Source organism: Nicotiana tomentosiformis, chromosome 2, assembly GCF_000390325.3.
Source record: "Nicotiana tomentosiformis chromosome 2, ASM39032v3, whole genome shotgun sequence".
In the NCBI taxonomy this organism is placed as follows: Eukaryota; Viridiplantae; Streptophyta; class Magnoliopsida; order Solanales; family Solanaceae; genus Nicotiana; species Nicotiana tomentosiformis.
The window spans coordinates 10154765-10180676 of record NC_090813.1 but is presented as its reverse complement, the minus strand read 5'-3'; the positions used below and the strand labels follow the sequence as shown (position 1 = coordinate 10180676).

General features: G+C 39.6%; 1 protein-coding gene across 1 annotated transcript; it reads left to right on the top strand.

Annotated features, from left to right (window-relative positions):
- Positions 1–22893: 22893 nt before the first annotated feature.
- LOC138904330 (uncharacterized) lies at positions 22894–23535 on the top strand. Its single transcript, XM_070192831.1, has one exon. It carries the CDS (start codon positions 22894–22896, stop codon positions 23533–23535), a length of 642 nt encoding a protein of 213 aa, XP_070048932.1.
- The last annotated feature ends 2377 nt before the right edge of the window (positions 23536–25912 follow it).

Genomic DNA, 25912 nt, shown 5'->3' with positions numbered 1-25912 from the left:
CAATTCATTCTAAAACCTCAATGATCTGTTATTCTGGCCACCTTTATCCTGCAATGATCTGTTATTCTGGCCACGATCGACTCTCCTATTGGTATCAAACCTGTCCACCGATCGAAAACCTTTGCCGCGTTCTTCGGCCCTTTCGTAGGGAAAAAACCAGCCTTTATAAGACCATCGATCTATGTCGAAATCATCCTTCAACTTTTACTTATTATTCTCTCGTTCCCGACCTGTGGTTGACGCCGGGAAACCGAGCTAGTCATCCTCTATTCTTATCTTTGATTCGTAGCGGTTGTGGACATCTGCCTATGTTGTTGCCTGAAACTCGAGCAGACTTTATTTTAGTTTTTGAGAAGCGTCAGAGCTCCTCAGGTTCAACCACCTCGGTAAATGCCTCAGCTGCCCATTCATCAAGCATGACCGGTAACAACATAGTTTCCTTTTGGAATCTAGTCACGGACTCTCGTGGCAATTCAGACTCTCCTTGTACAATTCTGAATATGTCAGCCTTTCGGGCATGTACCTTCCTGGCCCCGGCATGGGCCTTGATAAAGGAATCCCTGAGCATCTCGAAGGAATCTATTGATTGCTCGGGTAGAAATGAATACCATGTCAGGTCCCCCTTCGCGAGGGTCTTCCCGAACTTCTTCATCAAGACTAACTCAATCTCGCGCGAAGCTAAGTCGTTTCCTTTCACCGTCGTTGTATAGGTGGTGATGTGCTCCTGAGGATCTGAAGTCCCATCATATTTTGGCTCGTCTAGCATTTTGAACCACTTCAGGATTAACTCCGGTGCTGCGGTCGATTTGAATGGCAACTGGGTGTATTTATTTGAGTCCGGTCATTTCAACACTGGCGGCGCGCCCAAGTTTTGATCCATTCAGGCATTTATTTCCCTCATAAATCGCATGAGTTCGGTATTAAAGGGATCATTCACGTTATTGTTACTAGATCCACTGACATTCCTCCCAGCCCCATCGAAGCCGACCTTACCCCTCAGGGTGTTGTTATCAACCCTTTGAGCTGTTTGGTTTGCGAGAGCACCAGGAGGGGCTGGACATCTTCCATTTGCGTTGTTGGAAGCACCCGACAACGCTTGCCTTAGCTTTATCATGGCCTGATCTTGTCACGAGAGATGGCCCATAATAGCCTTTTGTTGTTCCCTTAGTGTCACAACCCAATTTCCCCTCCTTATGATGTCGTGACGGCACCTAGTCTCTATGACTAGGTAAGCCTAACATTTTGCGGAATAATAAAATGAAAACATAAATTTAACAACATAACTGAATACCATGCCGCTTGGCATGTACAACAACCAACTCAACATATTACACAATATTTCCCAAAACCCGGAACATCGTAAATCACAAACTATAGAAGGAAAAATCTAGTGTCTCTATATATCAGAGTCTAACAAAGGAAAAATACAGAAGATAATGGACATGAGAAAGAGTAGAAGGGGACTCCGAGGTCTGCGGACGCGGCAGATATACCTTGAAGTCTCCAAAGCTGTCCCAACTCACTGATAGTGCGACTGATAAGGATCACCTGGATCTGCACATGAAAAACATGTGCAGAAGAGTAGCATGAGTACCCCATAATCGGTACCCAGTAAGTGCCAAGCCTAACCTAGGTAGAGTAGTGACGAGGTCAGGTCCGGGCCCTACTGGAATATGATAATAAAGCAAGGCAAGAATGAAATATCACAGTAAAATGAAGACTGAAATTTAACAAGAAAGAATTCATAGAAGGTAACAACTCAATACACAGAAATACAACAAGGGATCTCCCGAGATACCATCTCATAGTCCCAAACGTAAATGTGCAGGGGGATCTCCTAGAATACCGTTTCGTAGTCCCAAAGTAAATATGCAAGACAGGGGGATCTCCCGGAATACCATTTCGTAGTCCCAAAGTAAATATGCAAGACATGGAGATCTCCCGGAATACTGTTCCGTAGTCCCAAAGTAAATATGCAAGATAGGGGGATCTCCCAGAATACCGTTCTGTAGTCCCAAAGTAAATATGGAGGGAGAACTCCCGAGGAACCGCCTCGTAGTCTCAAAAGTAAATACACAGATCAAATGACAAATACAACAGTTAAAAGTAAGATTTCTACGACTACACTTATAAAGAACAAGGAAAAAGCAGGAAAATCAACTAGGCATGCTTCACAGAGTTCAAGTAAGCAGTTAAAGCACGTAGACATGCGATATTAGACTAAACAGGATAGCTTTACATATTAGAATAACTCAATTAAGAATGAAAAATAGATTAATACTCATTAAAATGGTATAACTCGAAATAAAAGAAAAACAGGTTGCTGCTCAGTAAAAATAGGGTTTTTAAAACAACTTGCCCGTGTACGTACTCATCACCTCATGTACACGGTGCTCACATATCACAATAGTTCCAAATCCTAAGGGGATTTCCCCCACACAAAGTTAGGCAAGCCACTTACCTCGAGTCAAACACAATCAATCCGTAAGAATGCCCTTTCCTCGATTATCCGACTTCGAATGGCCCAAATCTAGCCAAACACAATTACATATCATGAATACAACCATAATAGACTCATCTAATTAATGAAATCAATATTTTAACAAAAATTCCGAAATTTGCCCTAAAAAGTCGACCCGGGCCCACGTCTCGAAATCGGGTAAAAGTCACAAAATATGAACACTCATTCACTCACGAGTCTAACCATATCAAATTTACTAAAATCCGACACCAAATGGTCCTTCAAATCCACAAATCAAACTTTCCAAATCCCTAGTCTCGAACTCCAAAATTCCTCCTTAAATACACACTAACTAGGTGGAAAAATAAATGGGGAAGCAATATTATTGATCAAAAATAAGCACAAGGGACTGACCTCAAGAAACAACCTAAAAAATGCTCTCAAGAAATCACCAAACCCGAGCTCAAAATGTTAAAAATGAGCAACAATCGCGAACCCTTGCATTTAAGTGTCCTGTCTAGAAATCTCGCACCTGCGGACTCTCTATCGCATCTGCGATGCCCCACCTGCGGAAATACCATCGCAGGTGCGGATTCCACTTAGAATCTCAGGTTCTGCTCCTGTAGCTATGCGAACGCATCTGCGACTCTCGCAGGTGCGGGAAAATCTTCGCACCTGCGGTTCCTGCCCAGCTCCTTCTTGGCCGCATCTGCGGCTCCTGCTTCGCTTCTGCGGGCTCGCACCTGCGGTTCCCACTCCGCAGGTGCGGTTACACCAGTAGCAGCAGCACTTCAGTTGCAAATTCCTAACTCCAATCAAGCCGCTAACCACCCGAAATCACCTTGAGGCCCTCGGGACCTCAACCAAACATACCAACAAGTCCTATAACCCGATACGAACTTAGTCGAATTCTCAAACCATATCAAACAACGCTAAAATCACAAATCATTCTCCGATTCAAACTTAAAGAACTTGAAACTTCCAATTTCAACCACCGATGCCGAAACCAACCAAACCACGTTCGATTGACCCCAAATTTTGCACACAAGTCATAATCAACATTACAGACCTACTCCAACTTCTGGAATCAGAATCCGACCCCTATATCAAAATTTTCACTACCGGTCCAAATCTTCAAAAATTCGACTTTCGCCATTTCAAGCCTAAATAAGCTACGGACCTCCAAAACACAATCCGGATACGCTCCTAAGTCCAAAATCACCCAACAGAGCTAACCGAACCGATGAAACTCCATTCCAGAGTCGTTTTCACACAGTCCCGACTGCGGTCCAAATCTTAAGGCTTAAACCTCCATTTAGGGACTAAGTATCCCAAAACACTCCAGAAACCAAAATGAAACCTCCCGGCAAGTCACATAAGCAGAAAAAGGTACATGGGAAACAGTAAATAGGGGATCATGGCTAATACACTCAAAACGACTGGTCGGGTCATTACATCCTCTCCCTCTTAAAACAATCGTCCATCCTCTAATGAGCATAGAGACATACTTGAAGTGGTGAAAAGATGAGGATAACAGTTGTGCATATCCTGATCGGTCTCTCAAGTCGCCTCCTCGACCGGCTGACCCCTCCATTGAACTTTCACGGAAGCAATGTTCTTTGACCTCAGCTTTTGCACCTGCCTATCCAGAATAGCCCCTGGCACCTCAACATAAGATAGATTCTTATCCAACTGGACTAAGCTGAAATCCAATACATGAGCCAGATCACCGTGATACTTCTGGAGCATAGAAACATGGAATACCGGATGAATTCCTGCTAGACTGAGAGGTAAGGCAACCTCATAAGCAACCTCCCCAATTCGCCGCAACACCTCAAAGGGACTAATAAACCTTAGGCTCATCTTGCCCTTCTTTCCGAACCTCATAACGCCCTTCATAGGTGAAACCCGGAGCAAGACCCATTCTCCAACCATGAATGCAACATCACGAACCTTCCGATCCGCGTAACTCTTCTGTCTGGACTGGGCTGTGCGAAGTCGATCCTGAATCACCTTAACCTTCTCCAAGGCATCCTGAACCAAGTCTGTACCCAATAATCTAGCCTCGCCCGACTCAAACCATCCCATTGGGGACCGACACCGCCTACCATACAGAGCCTCATACGGTGCCATCTGAATGGTGGACTGATAACTATTGTTGTAGGCAAACTCCGCAAGTGGCAAGAACTGGTCCCAAGCATCCCCTAAAATCTATCACATAAGCACATAGCATATCCTCTAGTATCTGAATAGCGTGCTCGGACTATCCGTCTGTCTGAGGGTGAAATGATGTGCTCAACTCAACCCGAGTACCCAACTCTTATTGTAAAGCTCTCCAGAACCTTGATGTAAACTGCGTAACCCGGTCAGAGATGATAGATACCGGTACGCCATGAAGTCTGACGATCTCGCGGATATAAATTCGAGCTAGCTGCTCGGAAGAATAGGTAGTTCACAAGAATGAAATGAGCTGACTTGGTCAGCCTATCTACAATCACCCAAACTGCATCAAACTTTCGCTCAGTCCGTGGAAGCCCAACAACAAAATCCATCGTGATCCGTTCCCACTTCTACTCCGAAATCTCTAACTTCTGAGGCAACCCACATGGTCGTTGATGCCCATACTTTACCAGCTGGCAATTTAGACATCGGACCACATACTCTACTATGTCCTTCTTCATCCTCCTCCGCCAGTAAGGTTGTTTCAAGTCCTGATACATCTTTGCGGCACCCGGATGAATAGAGTACCGCGAACTGTGAGCCTCATGGAAAATCAACTCACGCAAACCATCTATATTGGGCACACATAGACTGCCCTGCATCCTCAATGCACCATCATCTCCAATAGTGACCTGTGCTGAACCGTGTCCCTAAGGACAAACAAATGGGGGTCATCATACTAACGCTCCCTGATACGGTCATAAAGAGAAGATCGAGAGACCACACAAGCCAATACTCGACTCGGCTCAGAAATATCCAATCTCACAAACTGGCTGGCTAAGGCCTGAGCAACCAATGCCATGGGCCTCTCTACTGCTGGTAGATATGCTAAACTCCCCAAACTCTCTGCCCGGCGACTCAAAGCATCGGCCATCACATTGGCCTTCCCAGAGTGGTACAAAATAGTGATATCATAATCCTTAAGCAGCTCCAACCACCTCCTCTGACGCAAATTAAGATCCTTCTACTTGAACAGATGTTGCAAACTCCGGTGATCGGTGTAAATTTCACGAGGAACACCGTACAAATAATGCCGCCAAATCTTCAAGGCATGAACAATAGCTGCTAACTCAAGGTCGTGGACATGATAGTTCTTTTCATGCACCTTCAGCTGTCTAGATGCGTAGGCAATTACCCTACCGTCCTACATCAACACCGCACCGAGATCAATCCGCGATGCATCACAATATACAGTATAAGATACCGAACCTGTAGGCAATACCAATACTGAGGCTGTAGTCAAAGCTGTCTTGAGGTTTTGAAGGCTCTCCTCACATTCCTCTGTCCACCTAAACAGAGCACCCTTCTGGGTCAGCCTGGTCATAGGTGCTGCAATAGACGAGAAACCCTCTACAAATCGACGATAGTACCCCGCCAGACCAAGAAAACTCCGAATATCTGTAGTTGAGGACGATCTGGGACAACTCTGCACTGCTTTAATCTTCTTCAGATCCACTTGGATCCCATCACTCGATACTATATGACCCAAGAATGCCACTGAGTCTAGCTAAAACACACACTTTGAAATTTTTGCATATAACTTCTTTTCTCTCAAGGTCTGAAGCGCAGTCCTCAGGTGCTGCTCATGATCCTCCCAACTCTGGGAGTATATCAGAATGTCGTCAATAAACACAATGACGAATTAGTCAAGATATGGCCGAAATACACTGTGCATCAAATGCATAAATGCTGCTGGGGCGTTGGTCAGCCCAAATGACATCACAAGGAACTCATAGTGACCATATCTGGTCCTGAAAGTAGTCTTCAGGATATCTGGCTCCCGAATCTTCAACTGATGATATCCTGAATGTAAGTCAATCTTGGAAAACACTCTGGCACCCTGTAACTGATCAAATAAGTTATCAATACGAAGCAATGGATACATGTTCTTCACTGTGACTTTTTTCAACTGGCGAAAATCAATACACATCCGTATAAAACCATCATTCTTCTTCACAAACAAGACAGGAGCACCCCAAGGTGACATACTGGGCCGAATGAAGCCCTTATCAAGCAACTCCTACAACTGCTCCTTCAACTCCTTCAACTCAGGAGGAACCATATGGTACGAAGGAATAGAGATGGACTGAGTGCCCGACAACAAAGCAATGCCAAAATCAATATCTCTGACGGGCGGCATGCCCGGAAGATCAGTTGGAAACACATCTGGAAAGTCCCTCACTACTGGAACTGACTCAACTGTAGGGGTATTAATACTGACATCTCTCACATAAGCTAGATACGCGTCACACCCATTCTCAACCATTTGTTGAGCCTTAAGAAATAAAATAACTCTGTTAGGAGTATACTCTAAGGTACCTCTCCACTCTAATCGCGGAAATCCTGGCATAGCCAGCCTCACGGTCTTAGCGTGACAATCAAGAATAGCATAATGGGGCGACAACCAGTATATGCCCAAAATAATATCAAAGTCCACCATGCTGAGCAATAATAAATCGGCTATGGTCTCGAAACTACTAATAGCAATCAAACACGACAGATATATGTGATCCACAATAAGAGATTCTCTCACATGAGTAGATACATAAACAAGGGGAACTCAAAGAATCCCGAGATATGCCCAAATACAGGGCAAAATAAGAGGAGGCATAGGAATATATAGAGCCTGGGTCAAATAATACCGACACATCTCTATGACAGACTGGAACAATACCTGTAATGACAAAATCATAAGCAACTGCCTCTATACGAGCAGGAAGGGCCTAATATCTGGCCTGGCCTCCCCCTCTAGGGAGGCCTCTACCTCCCCGAACTCCACCTCGGGTTGGCTGAGCAGGTGTGGTGGCAGCTGGTGTTGTAATCATAGCCTGAGGACCTGGTGGAGCACGTTGTGGCTGAGAAGTCTGTGGAGGTACACCCGCTCCTAAATTTGGGGAAATCCCTTACCATATGGCGAGTGTCGTCATACTCAAAACAAGCTCTGGAGGGCGTGGCTGTTGTGGCTGGCTCGGGCCAGATCTGCTGGACTGGCCGCTAGGAACACCCCGTGTAGGAGGCACACCAGATACTGGCGGTGCATAATAAGGCTCCTGGGGCCTAGAAGGGGCTGGAACACCACTGGCGACTGGAAGAGCTGAATGAACGGGGCGACTCACATAACCCCTACCATGGCGAGCTGCTGGGGCACGAGCACCAGAATAATAACCAGCCTCTCAAGACCTCTTGGCCTCTCTCTCCTCTCTATCCCGGGCAAGCATGCCCTCCAATCTCCTGGCAATACTCACAACCTGCTGATAAGAAATATCCATCTCCAACTCCCTGGCCATACTAATCCGGATAATGGGGTGGAGTCCCTCAATAAACCGTCGAACCCTCTCTCAAACTGTGGCAACCAAGGCCGGTGCATGTCGGTCCAAATCACTGAAACAGACTGCATACTCTGACACAATCATAGATCCCTGGCACAGCTGCTCAAACTCTGCGCGCCATGAATCCCTGAGGCTCTGAGGGACATACTCTCTCAAAAACATGTCCGAGAACTGAGTCCATGTAAGTGAAGCTGCCTCATCCGGACTACTCAGCTCATAAGCACACCACCACTGATAGGCTGCTCCTTTAAGCTGGAAGGTGGTAAAAGAAACCCCACTCATCTCCGCTACGCCCATAGTACGGAAAATACGATGACATTCTTCCAGAAAACCCTGAGCATCATCTGTAGCTAATCCGATGAAGGTAGGTGGGTGGTACTTCTTGTACCTCTCAAGTCTGAGCTGCTCCATCTCAGAAGCTGCTACCCTAACCTCGGGCTGAGTTGGAGTTACCGGCTGCATTGTTATAATCTCTGGAACCTGGTCGACCTGAACCCGCTGCTCTGGAGTACTAGCGATGGGAGTCTGTGCTCCTCCCCCGGTCTGAGATGTGGCAGGAGCAAGTGGAATCAATCCAGCCTGAGCTAAGGTGCTGAACATGCTCAAAAACTGGGCTAGAGTCTCCTGGAGGGCTGGTGCAGAAACAAGTACCTTAGATGTATGTCCTCTAGCTGGAGCTACTGGGGGATCCTCTGTAGCAGCTCGTACGGGTGCTCTGGATACATCATGTGGAAGTCCTCGGCCTCTACCCCTCCCCCAGCCTCTCGCGACTCTAGTAGGGGCGCGGGTGTCTGGTCAACCGATCCGCTCGTACGTGTCCTCACCATCTGTGAGAGAATAGAATACAGAAGTTTTGAATTTTTTTGAAGTCAACAAATTTTTGCACGACAAGGAATCAAAGTAGTGAAATTTTCCTAACAGTTCCATAGCCTCCCGAAGATAAGTACAGACGTCTCCGTACCGATCCGCGAAATTCTAATAAACTGGCTTGTGACTCACGACACCTTCGAACCTTGAACTCTGATACCAACTTGTGACGACCCAATTTTCCCTCCTTATGACGTCGTGACGGCACCTAGTCTCTATGACTAGGTAAGCCTAACATTTTGCGGAATAATGAAATGAAAACATAAATTCAGCATAACTGAATACCATGCCGCTTGGCATGTACAACAACCAACTCCTCAACATATTACACAACATTTCCCAAAACCCGGAACATCGTGAATCACAAACTCTAGAAGGAAAAATATAGTATCTCTATACATCAGAGTCTAACAAAGGAAAAATACATAAGATAATGGACATGAGAAAGAGTAGAAGGGGACTCTGAGGTTTGCGGACGCGGCATATATACTTTGAAGTCTCCAAAGCTGTCCCAACTCACTAATAGTGCGACTGATAAGGATCACCTGGATTTGCACACGAAACACATGTGCAGAAGAGTAGCATGAGTACCCCATAATTAGTACCCAGTAAGTGACAAGCCTAACCTCGGTAGAGTAGTGACGAGGTCAGGTTCGGGACCTACTGGAATATGATAATAAAGCAAGGCAAGAATAAAATATCGCAGTAAAATGAAGACTGAAATTTTACAAGAAAGAATTCATAGAAGGTAATAGCTCAATACATAGAAATACAACATGGGATCTCCCGATATACCGTCTCGTAGTCCCAAATGTAAATGTGCAGGGGGATCTCCCGGAATACCGTTTCGTAGTCACAAAGTAAATATGCAAGATAGGGGGATCTCCCGGAATACCGTTCCGTAGTCCCAAGGTAAATATGCAGGGAGAACTCCTGAGGAACTGCCTCGTAGTCTCAAAAGTAAATACACAGATCAAATGCCAAATACAACAGTTAACCGTAAGATTTCTATGACTATACTGATAAAGAACAAGGAAAAAGCAGGAAAATCAACTAGGCATGCTTCACAGAGTTCAAGTAAGCAGTTAAAGCACGTAGACATGCGATATTAGACTAAACAGGATAGCTTTACATATTAGAATAACTCAATTAAGAATGAAAAATAGATTAATACTCATTAAAATGGTATAACTCAAAATAAAAGGAAAACAGGTTGCTGCTCAGTAAAATTCGGGTTTTTACAACAACTAGCCCGTGTACGTACTCATCACCTCACGCACACGGCACTCACATATCACAATAGGTCCAAATCCTAAGGGGATTTCCCCCACACAAAGTTAGGCAAGCCACTTACCTCGAGTCAAGTTCAATCAATTCGTAAGAATACCCTTTCCTCGATTATCCGACTCTGAATAGACCAAATCTAGCCAAACACAATTACATATCATGAATACAACCATAATAGACTCATCTAATTAATGAAATCAATATTTTAACAAAAATTCTGAAATTCGTCCTAAAATGTCGACCCGGGCCCACGTCTCGGAATCGGGTAGAAGTTACAAAATATGAATACTCATTCACTCACGAGTCTAACCATATCAAATTTACTAAAATCCGATACCAAATGGTCCTTCAAATCCACAAATCAAACTTTTCAAATGCCTAGTCTCAAACTCCCAAATTCCACCTTAAATACACACTAACTAGGTGAAAAAATAAATGGGGAAGCAAGATTATTTATCAAAAATAAGCACAAGTGACGTACCTCAAGAAACCTCTCAAAAATGCTCTCAAGAAATCGCCAAACCCGATCTCAAAATGTTGAAAATGAGCAAAAATCGCGAACCCTTGCATTTAAGTGTTCTGTCCAGAAATCTCGCACCTGCGGACTCTCTATCGCACCTGCGATGCTGCACCTGCAGAAATACCATCGCAGGTGCGGATTCCACTTAGAATCCTAGGTTCTGCCCCTGCGGCTATGCGACTGCATCTGCGACTCTCGCAGGTGCGGGAAAATCTTCGCACTTGCGGTTCCTGCCCAGCTCCTTCTTGGCCGCATCTGCGGCTCCTCCTTCGCTTCTGCGGGCTCGCACCTGCGGTTCCCACTCCGCAGGTGCGGTTACACCAGTAGCAGCAGCACTTCAGTTGCAAATTACTAACTCCAATCAAGCCGCTAACCACCTGAAATCACCGTGAGGCCCTCGGGACCTCAACCAAACATACCAACAAGTCCTATAACCCGATACGAACTTAGTCGAATTCTCAAACCATATCAAACAATGCTAAAATCACAAATCATTCTCTGATTCAAACTCAAAGAACTTGAAACTTCTAATTTCAACCACCGATGCCGAAACCAACCAAACCACGTTCGATTGACCCCAAATTTTATACACAAGTCATATTCAACATTATGGACTTACTCCAACTTCCGAAATCGGAATCCGAACCCGATATCAAAATTTTCACTACCGGTCCAAAACTTCAAAATTCAACTTTCGCCATTTCAAGCCTAAATAAGCTACGGACCTCCAAAACATAATCCGGACATGTTCCTAAGTCTAAAATCACCCAACGGAGCTAACCGAACCGATGAAACTCCATTTCGGAGTCGTCTTCAAATAGTTCCGACTACGGTCCAAATCTTAAGGCGTAAACCTCCATTTAGGGACTAAGTGTCCCTAAACACTCCAGAAACCAAAACGAAACCTTCCGGCATGTCATATAAGCAGAAAAAGGTACGAGGAAAACAGTAAATAGGGGATCAGGGGTAATACACTCAAAACGACCGGTCGGATCGTTACACTTAGGATTCTCACCATTTCCGCAATGTGCTCGTCTTCAACATCATTAGGAGTTGCCTCCCAAATGTGTCGCGGATATTGCCCGCCATGGACCGGCGTGGCTACATCCTCCTCGTTGTAGGTATCACATGATCGAATCTTCGTGTTGAGGCTGATTTCCTTAGGCCTTAACGTTGCGTGTGATGTTGACATCGTTATTTGCCATTTTATTTTTTTTACGATTTTTCACTAAAAAAATAAAGAATTAAACATATTAGTAATAGATGCAAGGGTCAACTCAATTACGCAACTGTCTAAGCCCCACGATGGGTGCCAAACTGTTTATCCATAAAACTGTACAGTTGAAATTGTAACGTGGTTTATAGACTAGCGAATCGATTTGAACCCAAAATGATAAACAAATTAAATAAAATGCAAGACTTTGTATTGAAATCGAGATAAGATAGCGAATAGCTTGGTTCCGAGAGCAGAGATTCTGAAGGCAGTAAAAAGAATATCAATAGATAGGAAATAAAGTATTATTGAGCTTTTGAATAGTATGTAGCATACGTTTGTCAGAAAATTTGTGTCCTTACAATGACTATTGACATCTCTATTTATATCTGCACTTAGGGAACAAGGTACTAGGATCAAGCCCTCTTAAATGACAATTATGGGCGCCATTGATGAATGTGTAACGGCAATCCATGAATGCCAAAATTCTCTATAACGGATTGTGTATTTAATATTGAAGAATATTCTTTATTGAATGTCATCGGGTGGCAAATGTTCGCTTGTCTTCATTAGCAATATTCCCTTTGGGGTCTTCCCAGTGCCAACCGAAGCTGATGTCCCTGATCTTGGTTTCTTCTTGCCTCGCTCTCCGTCTACCTTCGGTTCCACGTGTTACTTTATTATTCTAGTATTTAATACGAACCAATTTTACCCTATACTCCGTGATAAGGAAGAAAGGAAAATAAGCTAGCGTTTGGATATAGATTTGGTTAAAACTTGAAAAAAAAAGTTTTTGAAGTTGTGTTAAAAAATTATTTTTGAAAGTTAAAGTTGTGTTTGGACATACATTTATTTGGAAAAAAAAATTAAAATTTTATGGGTGGAAGAAATATTATCACCAAAAACTGCTCTAAACCAATTTTTGGGAAATTTCTCTTCAAATTTGAGTCGTTAGATGCACAATGTTATTATAATTATTTGACTGCATGTTTAATTTTTTGAAATTGTGTTGAGTTGCATTTGTAAATTATGATACATGCGATGGAATTTGAATAAGTCAAAAAAATAATTTGTGCAAGAATTTATTTATTTGGGATATTATGTAAAATGTCGAACATGCATGCCTTTTTTTTCCCCGACAATATGCATGTATTTTCTCGTGTAGAAAGAATGAATTAAAAAAAATCCAAAAGATTGAGTTTTCCCCACCACAAGTTTTAGTTATCTGAAAAGCCTAACATTTAGTTTAGGTATAAAAAGAATGAAGCTGATGTGTACACCAAATTTATTCACAGCTACACTCCTTTTATGATCTTAGCTTGATGGCATAAAACCATTTGTCTATGAAAGCCAATGTGATAAATAATAGTAATGCAATTTAATAGAATGAAAAAGTAAATTTTAAAAAAGAATTAATTCAGTAATACATTATTTACTTCTCAATTTCAACTTAATTTTCACCTCTAGTTATTCCGGTCATTAATGTCTATTTTGCTAAATTAATAAATAACACGACTTGACATTAAACTAGTAGAAGAGCTGCAAGAATAGAACTTAAAAATAATATTACAGTGAATTGTTATTCCACATTCACCTCTAATTATTGAGTATAAAATATATTGGCTGACATTGCGAGTAATATCGATGCAATATTTAATATCACTTACAAATAATTATAAGTAAATTTCATGATAATTAAACCCTAATTACCAATGTGGTAAAAATAATATAAAAAGGAGTAGTTCGATACACGAAGTATCCCACATTCACGTGGATCCGAGGAAGTACCGCACTTCAAGGAGTGTGATGTAGGCGGCTCCTACCATGTACTAATGACTGATTTTACAGCTCGAACTCATGACCTATAAGTCACGCAGAGACTACTTTACCTAGGATCTCATTCGTGGTAAAAATAATAATTTATACTATATTATTACGTGTAAACTCCACTCGCAAATTGAAATTATTTCCCTAATTTGTTGACCTCTCAAATTCACGATTTTGCCAATCTATTCGATTATGAGAAAGAAAATACTAATACGCGAGTTGTTCAATTTTTAAGGAGGAAGAATAACTAAAAGTCGAAGTATAAAAGTATACATCAAACTAAGGTTGCGAAAAAGCGAAGCTGCCGAAAATCAATGAACACATTTCAAGCGGGAATTAATCAGTATATATATTGTTACGACAAATTGTGACAGATTTTTGATATTATTAGTATACTTTAATTAAATATAATTGATTATTATTTTATTTTTTAAAATATCATGTAAATAAAAACCGATATGTAGTTTATGGGTTAATTTAATCTCATAACATAATTAATAGCTTAACAGGATAATGGACAAGCATGCTTGCAAGAATTTTTTATTTCCTGCTCATAACTTTACCGATTTTTTCAGATATGTGAGGGTTAAAAAAAAAAGACAAAATAAACTCAACCATATAATAAACGTGTAACGAAAATACGAAATTATCAATCTTTTCGTTCACTGACACGTGGCAGTATGAATTTGTTAACGCGTCAATGCTAAGCTTTTAACAGGCCGTATGAGATAGGATCAGATGAGTCACCCCATCACTATCAAAGTGCTGTTCCTTTATTTATTTATTTATTTGGAACTTGACACTTTGATAAAACTACGAGTACTTAATTTTTAAAACAAAAACGTGTTAACTGCACTTGCTCAATTATCGTCACTATGGTCAGTAGAGCCATTTGTATAGCACGTGAAAATTATTATAATTGGATGTGAGGTGGATTTGGGATAGTTTAGATTAAGAATTTAATTTAATTTAATTTCTGAAATTTTATATTTTTAGAATATTTTTACTTGTTACAACCTGATAAGCTATCTTAAATTGAAAATGTAAAACGGCTAATCCTTTATTATCAATGCACATGAGTTAAAACTCATACCGCTAGTAGTTATATAATAAAATATTATTAATTGTTATTGATTAAAAAATAAATTTTTAGTTATTTAATTTAACCAAAAAAAAACTCATATGAAACCTCTAGCAAATTGATGCTCAAATTAAAGTAATCAATAACTTGTAAAAGGGAATTGCGTACATTATATGGCAATACAATACATGAAGTATATGGCAAGTTAACGTGACTATACAAACCAGAAGGTACAAATTTTCTTTTTATGAAATGTGCCATAATTTTTGAGTAATCTTGAGTCCTTTAATAGAAAGATGAAGTGAGTTTCATTACTTCAAGTAATTGATAGTGTTTTTCTTCCTTTTGAGGGAAGGGGGCAAGATCTCAAAGTAATTATTAGGGGTCGTTTAGTTATCGAGATTAGGATATTAGTTTTGGTATTAAATTTGAGATTTTGGTATTAAATTTGAGATTATGCTTATATTCGTTTGGTTATTGTTATTAACTAATATTAGTAAAAATTTATATCAAAATTTTAATGAGATTGTAATCTTGAATTTTTTTTATTCTGAACCAAACGACCCATTGGTTTTTTTGGTTACAATTATGCGTGAAATTACTTGCTTTCCTTACAAATCAAACTACGAATGATATAATTATGAGAAAATGACATTGTATAATCGTTTTCAAAATAATAACAAAAAATATATATATATATATATATATATATATATATATATATAGTATGTTATATATTTATATATTTTTTGCGATTACATAATATAAATAATTTTGGCAATGAATTAAAAGTAATCTTTGCCATAAATTTATTCACACGAGGAAACACGTATTGCAAAGTATACTGTTATCCGTGACAACTGAATACAAGAGTCAAATTACACATGTACTTAGGGCCGCATCTTTGTTAGGTAGAAATTTGCTCACCGCCAATGATTACGCTAAACAATAGTATTAGTTCAACATAATAATTACATTTAAAGGCGAGTTTAGAATTTAAACATTATATGTAACAATTCGATCGGTCGTTTTGCTTTCTAGAACTCCGTTTTTCTAAATAAGACTTCTCGTACTTGCTTTTACTGATTTATGACTTGCGGGGATGGTTGGTTCGAATTTAGAAGAGTTTGGGTTGAAATCGGAACACTTAGTTCCTTAAGGATAGTTTGACTTTGGTCAATATTTTTAGTAAACAACCTCGGAATCGGGATTTGACGATTCCAATAGGTTCGTATGATGATTTCGGACTTGGGCGTATGTTCAAATCGGGTTTTGGGTGACCCGGGAGCGTTTCAGCGCCTAATACTAAAAGTTGGTTCTTGAAGGTTTTTAAAATTCTTTAAATTTGGTTTGGAATAGGTTTTGGTGATACCGAGGTCCGAATGGAATTCCGAGACCGGGAATAGTTCCTTAATGTCATTTAAGACTTGCACGCAAAAATTGGTGTCAATCCGAGTAGTCTAAGTATAATTCGACGCGTTCGGAGCGATTTAGAACTTTGAAGTTCAAAGTTTGATAAAATTTGATTTTGGGGTGTGATTCTTGGTTTTGTTGTTGTTTTTCACGTTTCGAGAGTTCAAGCAAATCCGTATTATATTTATAGACTTGTTGGAGTAGTTGGACGAGGTCCCGAGGGGCACGGGTGCATTTCGAACCGCCCAGCGTTGAGTTGAAACACACTAGATTTCTACTTCTCGTTTCCTTCTTCGCGAACGCGATCAGACCCTTGCGTTCGCGATGAGGGATTTGGGGTGCTGTGGGCTGGGCAGCTTTTTCCCTTCGTGTTCGCGTGCGCAGGACCGCGTTCGCGGAGGTCTGGGTCCTCTAGCCTCGCGTTCGCGTGACCTGGCTCGCGTTCGCGTAGAAGAGACTAAGCTGGTGGCCGATGTTCGTTCGCGTTCGCGAAGAAACCCTCGCGTTCGCGTAGGGTAGGCCAAGCGAACCTCCGCGTTCGCGTTGCTCCTGTTGCGTTCGTGATGGGTAAACTTTCGCGGGCCTGGGCCGTTTGCCTTCGCGATCGCGAGGCTTCTTCCGCGATCGCGAAGAAGGTAGATCTGGGCAGAAACTTTTAAGAAACGGGACTTAGGCTATTTTAGCTCACTTCTTTCATTGTTGGACGATTCTTGGAGCTCTTAGAGAGGGGATTTCACTTAGCACTTTGAGGTAAGTAATTTCTACAAAATGTGAGTTAATTACATAGTTTATGGGTAGATAATAACATGCAAATTAGTGAAAATCATGGGTTTAGGTGAAAACCTAGGTTTTTGATAAAAATTTTAACCACGAAATTCGTTATGGAATTTAGTAAAAATCATATATTTATGTTCCTAAGGTTATGGGTAACAACTTTTTTTAATAATTTTCGGAATCCAGGCACGTGGGCCCGGGGGTAAATTTTAGGAATCTTGCCATTTAGGTTGGGTAATTACTTAAATGGTGGAATTATGAACTTTTGAGCATAGATTAATTAGTTTATGTAATATTTGACTAGCTTCGAGTCGTTTGGCGTCAAATATGGAGGTTTGAGCGCGTTCTTGAATTGGGAAGTAGGCTTTGAGACGAGGTAAGTCTCCTTTCTAACCTTGTAAGAGGGAATTAACCCCATAGGTGAATTAAATAAATATTTGTACCTAATTGTGGGGGCTACGTATGTACGAGGTGACGAAAGTCCTTACGTAGCTACTATTATTCTATTGTCCGGGTAGTCTAGGACCCGTATCATACTATACTTGGAATGTTTGTGCCCTTACTTGCTAATATAATCACTTAGTCATGTTAGAAATTGATAAAAAAATTGTATAAGGTTAAATTCACTTACTTGAAGGTTGTATGAGATGATTGACTGTAAATGAGAAACGTGTGGTTTCTTGAATCAGATTAAAATATGAATTAGAGCTTTAAAACTCAATTGAGTTGACTTTAGTTAATATTTTAAGCAAACAGACTCGGACCAGTGTTTTGACAGTTCCGGTAGGTCCGTATCGTGATTTGGGAGTTGGGCGTATGCCCGTAATCAATTTCCGAGGTCCCTAGTCCGAGATATGGAATTTTGATGAAAAATTAAAAGTTTAAGTTCAAATAGACCGGATGTCGAATTATGTACACACGACCACGAAATAGAATTTTCATGATTCCAACAGTTTTGTATGATGATTTTGGACTTAGGAGCGTAATCAGAATTTTTATTTGGAAGTCTGTAGTGAAATTAGGCTTGAAATGGCTAAAATAAGAATTTAAAGTTTGGAAGTTTGACCGGGGAGTTGAGTTTTTGATATCGGTATCGGAATCTAGTTCTAAAAGTTTTACAGCTCCGTTATGTCATTTATGACTTGTGTGCAAAATTTGAGGTCAATCGGACTTGATTTGATAGGTTCCGGCATCGAATGTAGAAGTTGAAAATTCTTAGTTTTATTAAGCTTGAATTGGGGTATGATTCGTGGTTTTAGCGTTGTTTCATGTGGTTTAGATGTTCGACTAAGTTCGTATGATATTTTAAGACTTGTTAGTATATTTGGTTGAGGTCCCGAGGGACTCGGGTGAGTTTCGGATGGTTAACGGATAAAAAAATGGACTTAAACAGATGCTGCAATTTTTCTCTTATGCTGGAAATTCTGGGTTGTGATAGAGCCCAAAATCGAGCTCCCAAGATCGAACTCCCTGATTGAGCTCCCAAGATCGAGCTCCCTGATTGGGCTCCCAAGATCGAGCTCCCATGTTCGGACTCCCTGATCGGACTAGACAGATCTGTAAGTTATAAAAACAGAGGCATTCGACCCATTTGCCATTTTTGACAAACTTGAGCTTGAGCAGATGCGACTTTTGACATATTTCAAGGAAAGACATTTGGGGTAAGTGATTCAACCTCGAATTTGGTCTATATACACAAATATATCATTATTTTCACCATTTAATTAGTGTTTTGAGATTGAAATTTGGAAAATTTTAGAAAATCTCATAGAAACGAATTTTTGAGATTTCGGTATCGATTCAGAGTCGGATTTGAGTGAAACTGGTATGATTGGACTCGTAATTGAATGGGTTGTCGGATTTCATAACTTTCGCCGGATTTCGTGATATGGGCCCATAGACGAATTTTTAATTAATTTCGGAATTTGTTTTATTGAAAATGTAGTATTTCTTATAGAATTGATTCCTATAAAGTTTAGTGATTGTATCGAATAATTTATGGTTAGATTCGAGCCAATCAAAGTTGGATAATCGAGGAAAGGGCTTTCTAGTGGATTAAATTAGAGCAAATTGATGTAAGTCTCTTGTCTAATCTTGTGAGGAAAAATTTTACCCCATAGGTGATTAAATTAAATAATTATTGCTAATTGCGGGGGCTACGTACGCACGAGGTGACGAGAGTCCGTACGTAGCTACTATTAATGCTAAAATTCAGATAGTTTAGGACTCAAAACATGAATTACTTGTGTAAATTGTATTCTTTATTAATTAAAATATTTGATGTATATATTGTGAATTATTATGAAAGGTAGAAAAAATATAAAATTTTCATATGTTTAATGTTTGTTTAGATTAATTAATTGTTGAAATAAATTGTTATCCTCTCGAATAAATTTTATAATAAATACTCTTATTTCGGAGGTACATAAGAAAATGTCCTCCTTTCTTGTGGATATTCTAGATCGGGCTGAACGAGCTCGGCAGAAATCGTGCTTAATAATAATAATTACACGATATTTTGATAGTTTATTGTAGCTTGTAAAGCTAATTGATAAATTTGAAAATCTTTGAAATGAGATCCACCTGTTATTCCTGTAAATGAGATTAATTTATAAACTGAAAATTTATTGGAATTGAAGGAATTTAGTTAATATACTGAGAATTGTTGCATTTGAAGGAATTTAATTATTTCTGCTAGTTAAATAAATTATTGTTATATTCTGTGAATCATGTTGAATTATATATTCTAGTTTTATTTTAATTATTATTTATTGACCCGTAGGGAGTGTCAAAGTCGGCCATCTCGTCTCTACCACTTTGAGATTAAGCTTGATACTTATTGGGTACACGTTGTTTACGTACTCATACTACACTTGTTGCACTTTTGTGCAGGATCTGAGGCAAGTACTAGTGGGGGACCTATTATCTTACACCCACGTTATCGAGGAGCATAGTGGTGAGCTACCTTTTTGAGCCGTTCTGCAGCTACCAGTGTCTTTCCTTGTATATTTTTTTTTCATTCTGTCTATTTTTATTTCAGAGAGTATTTGAGGTTTTGTATAATCTACTAGATGCTCATACACTTGTGACACCAGGTCTTGGCACACACATTAGTAGAATTTGGTATTTTTATTATTTTCTTGGATTAAAAGTTTAATCAATATACGTTTAAATTATCAGTTGGCTTGCCTAGCTGTAGTGCTTGGCGCCATCACGACCTATAGGTAAAATTGGGTCGTGACACTATGGTTCGCGTCGTTCGACCCTCCGATAGTGCACAATTTAATATTATGTTGGATCGGGCCGTACGACCTCGGCATAATTGCGCATGCTAATTATTTGGAAATTATCCATGATTTATTCTACCTAAATGCCTTGAAATGTAAGTTGCCAAATGGCACTACTGAAATTTAAGTTATAATTATGAAAGAAGGACTTATCTCTTCATGTTGTTGAATTGACAGTATCATTCATGATATCCATGCTTAGCATAATACTTTTATTACATTATTATTGGCCTAGTAAGTGTCAAATCGACCCCTCGTCGTTATTTCTTAGAGGTTAGGCGGGATACTTACTGGGTACATATTGTTTATGTACTCATACTACGCTTTTGTACTTAATTATACAGGATCTGAGGCTGGTGCATCTTGTTACCCGCCCGACGCGCATACTTGATCTTGGACCGAGACTTCACGGTGAGCTGCCCCTTCTGAGCCGTTTAGCAGCATGCCGGAGTTTTTCTTTTGTTTTTATCTGTCTATTCTGTTTCAGACAGCAGGATAGTCAATTTTTATATATTCTACTAGTTGCCCACACACTTGTGACACCAGATCTTGGCACGTATTAGTAGACTTTGATTTTTGGGTTGTAATTCAATAGTTATAACTGCTTTTAGATGTTCTCGTTTGTTTGCCTTAAAAATCCTTTATTTATCAAATGCTTTAAATGTAAGTAAAAGTAAATGTTGGAATTGCTTAATAAACAAAAAAAAGAAGGGAAATCACTAAGTTGTTCATTATTGGCTTGTCCAGCAACGGTGCTGAACGCCATCACGGTCTGACATGGAGTTGGGTCGTGACAATATATGTTGAAATAAATTATCTATACTTAATTAGTGAATTTTTAATATATGGAGTATATAAGTTCTGAGCTGCAGTTACTTTTTAAATGAACTTATATCTTACACATTGCATCCGCTTTGACTATACCGTATATATTAGTATAAATAAAGTTTTGAGCAGAATTAAAACCTACCCTGTGTTTTGTTTTAAAATGAACTCGTAGATATCTTACACATTGCATCCGCTTTTGACTATACCTTATTAGTATATAGTTTTGACCAGAATTAGAACTTACCCTGTGTTTTTTTTTCCTTTGCATTATTTTTTATACAAGATAGAATCTAACTGAACAAACAGTAAGCGTAAAGTTAAATCAATTCAAACGCTTTGACTATTTGTGACACCATTGAAATATCAAATATCAATTGACTGATAGCCTATTTAACCAAACTTTTTTTTGATCAATTTTTTTTTTTGGGGTTAAGTGTTCGTTTATAAAGTTGAGGTGTTTGACCAAATTTTTAGAAGAAAATAAAAATACTTTTGAGTAGAAGAAAAAATAGTTTTTGAGAAATATAAAAAATAAAGTCTCCCCAAAAAAATATTTTATTTGAAACACTTTTGAGAAAAATATACTTAAAGTAATTTTAAAAAGTTTGATTGAACACTAATTACTACTCAAAGTATTTTTTTAATTTAATTAGTCAAATAAAACCTGTTTCTCACCAAAAATAATTTGTTTAAAAATACTTTTTAAAATAAGTTAGATTTTATAAGTTTGGGAAAAAAAGGCTATGAGTAATGTGTTGGCAACAATTCAAGTAGTATAAGTTACAGTCTAAATTGGGAAGTTGTCAGAGCGACACGAACCTTTTGATAAAATGTTTTTATCAGTGTTTATGTTTTGGGAGTGTTCAGTTCACACGTAACAAGATTCAGGAACTGGGTTTAAGCCTGTGAGATCGATGGAGAATTGGAGATAGCAAAATTACCACGTGAATTGTGAGTCAAAATTATTCAACCGCTTCTTCTTTTTTCCCAACCCTTTTTTTATAAACTTGGTCCGGATAAATTTGTGCACACTTTAATTAAATTTTACAAAATATTTACTATTTTTCGTCAGCAAAGATATTATATATACTTGGACAGATAAAAAGGACTTTTACTATGTCAAGATTTGGTTGGATGTAAAATATTATTTAGGTTGTTGTTTCCATGTCTATAGTGATAATGCCTAATGTGCCTAATGATTTGAAAACTTTTACTATGTCAAGAATCAAGAGATGTATCAAGGTTAATGGTAAATTAAAATTATTGAGGATATAGACACAAGGGTAGTTAAGTAGTTACAGCGTAGAGGGTAATTATATAATTTGTGGATTAGTTTGTTTAGAACAATGTTTTAATACGGTAGCTTCCTTCTTCAATACACAGATACAAGAGTTCTTATTTTCCTCAGTCTCTCTTCTCTCTTCTAACTATGTCCAAGCTTTGGCTCAATCACTTTCATGGCAGTCTCCGATATGGTATCAGAGCTATCGGAGAAGATCTAAACACGCCTCTTCATCACTCGATTGCAGAAGCTAGAGCTCAGTTAGAAGATAGACGATTTCTCAAAAAATTGACATTTTCTTCGATTCAGAAATGGGGGAAAACAAAATTGACCAACGCATTCGCTGTTCGTGCATCCATTAGACACTCCGAGCTCAGTGATAATTCCGATTCAGCTCAAAGGATCCGAGAACTATGGCTTGTGGCGGAGATCGATGAATATTGCACTCCGGCAGCATTGCATGAGGATTGAGAAACTTGTAACGCTATAGTCCTTTCATGGATCATGAATACTGTATCGCCAGATCTGCTCAGTGGGATAGTGTATGCATCGAATGCCCGAGCTGTGTGGGAGGATCTTCGTGAAAGATTTGATAAGGTTAATCGAATGAGGATCTATCAGCTACATAGGGAAATTGCAACAATCTCTCAAGGTGCCGACTCTATTTCTACATATTTTACAAAATTGAAGGAATTGTGGGGCGAATTTGACGCAATTGTGCCGCCTCCTAGCTTTGTGAAGGACTATGTTGAGGTCTTGAATCAACAGAGGCTACTTCAATTTTTAGGAGGTCTAAATGACTCATATAGTCAGGCAAGACGTCAAATCCTTATGAAATCCACTGAACCTAGTCTAAATCAAGCATATGCCATGGTTATCGAGGATGAGACTCAGAAAGGATCATCAGGGCGTGACTCTACAGGTCTCAACTCACTAATGGAGGACAATGACATTACTTCACTTTGGAGTGCTAAAGGGCCTCAGATGCAGAAACCTAGAAAGAATTTCAATATACAGTGTGAATTCTGTAGAATAAAAGGACACATCAAAGAGAATTGCTATCAATTGATTGGATATCCAACTGATTTCAAGGGCAGAAGAAAGCCAGTGGCTAATTCACACATTTTGGTAACTATGCACAACTAGGGAATCATGGACAACATCAAGGAATGGAAAATAATTCAGGAAATGGACACACAGGTTATGGTGCTACACAACCATTAGGTCCAAATGTTGATTATACCAACATAGGTTATAGAGGATCAACAGGTAGTTTTGTAGGTGCAGAGAAAGATGAAGGATTGAGCATGCATATGCCAATGCCATTCACTCCAGAACAATATGACCAGATTCTGAAGATGCTACAAAAGGATAATACACCTGAGCCAACAGCTAATGCAGCAGGTATAACTGGCCCTTTAATGCTTGCAAATGCAGTTAGTGTAACTCATTCTACTGATAGTAAAGCAAATGATGATAAGTGGATAGTAGATACAGGGGAAACAGATCACATGGTGTCAAATAGTGAAGTAATCTCTAAGCCTAAAGAGTAGTCTAAAAGTACAGGTGGAAAAGTTCATTTGCCAAATGGAGATAGCTTGGCCATTTCTTGTGTAGGAAATTCTGAATTTGATCAAGGGATTATATCCAATGTGCTTTGCATCTCAGGTTTTAAATATAATTTACTGTCAGTATCAAAACTGACTAGGGAACTAAACTGTTGTATGTTGTTCTTTCCTGATTTTTGCCTAATACATGACCTTCACATTGGGAAGGTGAAGGGGACTGGTAGGCTGAAAGAAGATCTATACTATTGGCCTCACAGTGATAGAGATAGGGTTCAAGCCTCAGCAATACTGTGTGTGACCAATGAAGAAGAGCTATGGCACAAAAGACTTGGGCACATTCCACATAAGGTTCTACATCAGATGCACATAATAAAACAGAGTAGGTTGCATATAATAATGTCTGTCCTATTTGTCCTTTGGCAAAACAGACAAGATTTCCTTTTTCACAAAGTACTAGTAGGGCTTCTAAAGCATTTTATTTGATACATGGTGATGTATGGGGTCCCTATAAAATCCCTACCTATGATGAGAATAAATTTTTCCTCACTTTAGTAGATGACTATAGTAGATTGGTTTGGATATTTCTGCTCAAACTTAAAAGTGATGTACCTACTGTAATAAAAGATTTCATGACTCTTGTAAAGACTCAGTTTAACAGTGCAATAAAAGTGTTCAGGACAGACAATGGAACAGAGTTCTTTAACTCATATTGTACAGACATGTTTAAGAATGCAGGTGTAGTTCATCAAAGCTCTTGTGTCTACAAACCTCAGCAGAATGGAGTGGTAGAAAGGAAACACAGACATATTCTTGAAGTTGCTAGGGCCATCAAGTTTCAAGGAAGAATTCCACTGAGGTTCTGGGGATTTTGTGTGCAGAATGCAGTGTATCTGATCAATAGAATCACATCCACAACATTAGCAGGAAAGTCTCCTTTTGAAATGTTCTATGGTCGACCACCTAGATTGCAGCATCTCAGGGTTCTGGGAAGCCTATGCTATGCTACTATCACTGATAGAAGTGACAAATTTGGAGCTAGAGCAGAACCAGCAGTGCATATGGGATATTCATCCACTCAAAAGGGTTATAGGCTATACAGTCTCACTAACAAGCATTTTTTTTATAAGCAGGGATGTATCTTTCAAGGAATACACTTTTCCTTTCAAGACCACAACTTCCACATGCAGGAGGCCTAATGCTGAGCAGTTTATTGATGCAGATGATACTTTCATCATTGATCCTACCTCCGAGGTCTCAGAGATAGCTCTTGATTCAGTAATAGCACCTCCACCTTCTTCTGAGACTTCCTCATCTCCTAATCCTACTGTTCCAGCTTCTGAGACTCTTCAGCAGCCTCACCTAACATCACCTCCTACAACAGTGATGCCACACCCAACTATGGCTCCCTTACATGATTTGCCAAAAGAGGGACTAAGGAAGTCTACTAGGACTTCCAAACCACCTGGTTGGCTCAATGGCTTTGTTCATGGAATGCCAAAAGCTGGTCCTTCTATTGCTTTGGGTTCCAGTTATCCCATGTCTGCATACATGTCATATGCTTCATTGTCTCCACATTACTTCAAAGCACTTTGCTCTTTCTCAGTTGTTACAGAACCAACTTCCTATGTTGCTGCTCTTCAAGATCCTAAGTGGATTGCAACCATGGATGCAGAGTTATAGGCCCTACAGGACAACCACACCTGGAGGTTAGTTTCTTTGCCAACTGACAAGAGAGCTATAGGGTGTAAATGGGTGTTTAATGTGAAATACAATGCCAAAGGTGAGGTGGAAAGGTACAAAGCTCGCTTAGTGGCCAAAAGTTACACACAACAAGAGGGTCTTGATTATCAAGAGACCTTCTCACCTATGGTGAAAATGGTCATAGTAAGGACTGTTTTATCCTTAGTTGCTATGAAAGGATGGAAGTTGCACCAAATGGATATCTTCAATGCTTT

Bases quoted from the DNA above. Each gene is read 5' to 3' on its own strand.
- LOC138904330 (XM_070192831.1), top strand. From the start codon at position 22,894: ATGAATACTGTATCGCCAGATCTGCTCAGTGGGATAGTGTATGCATCG.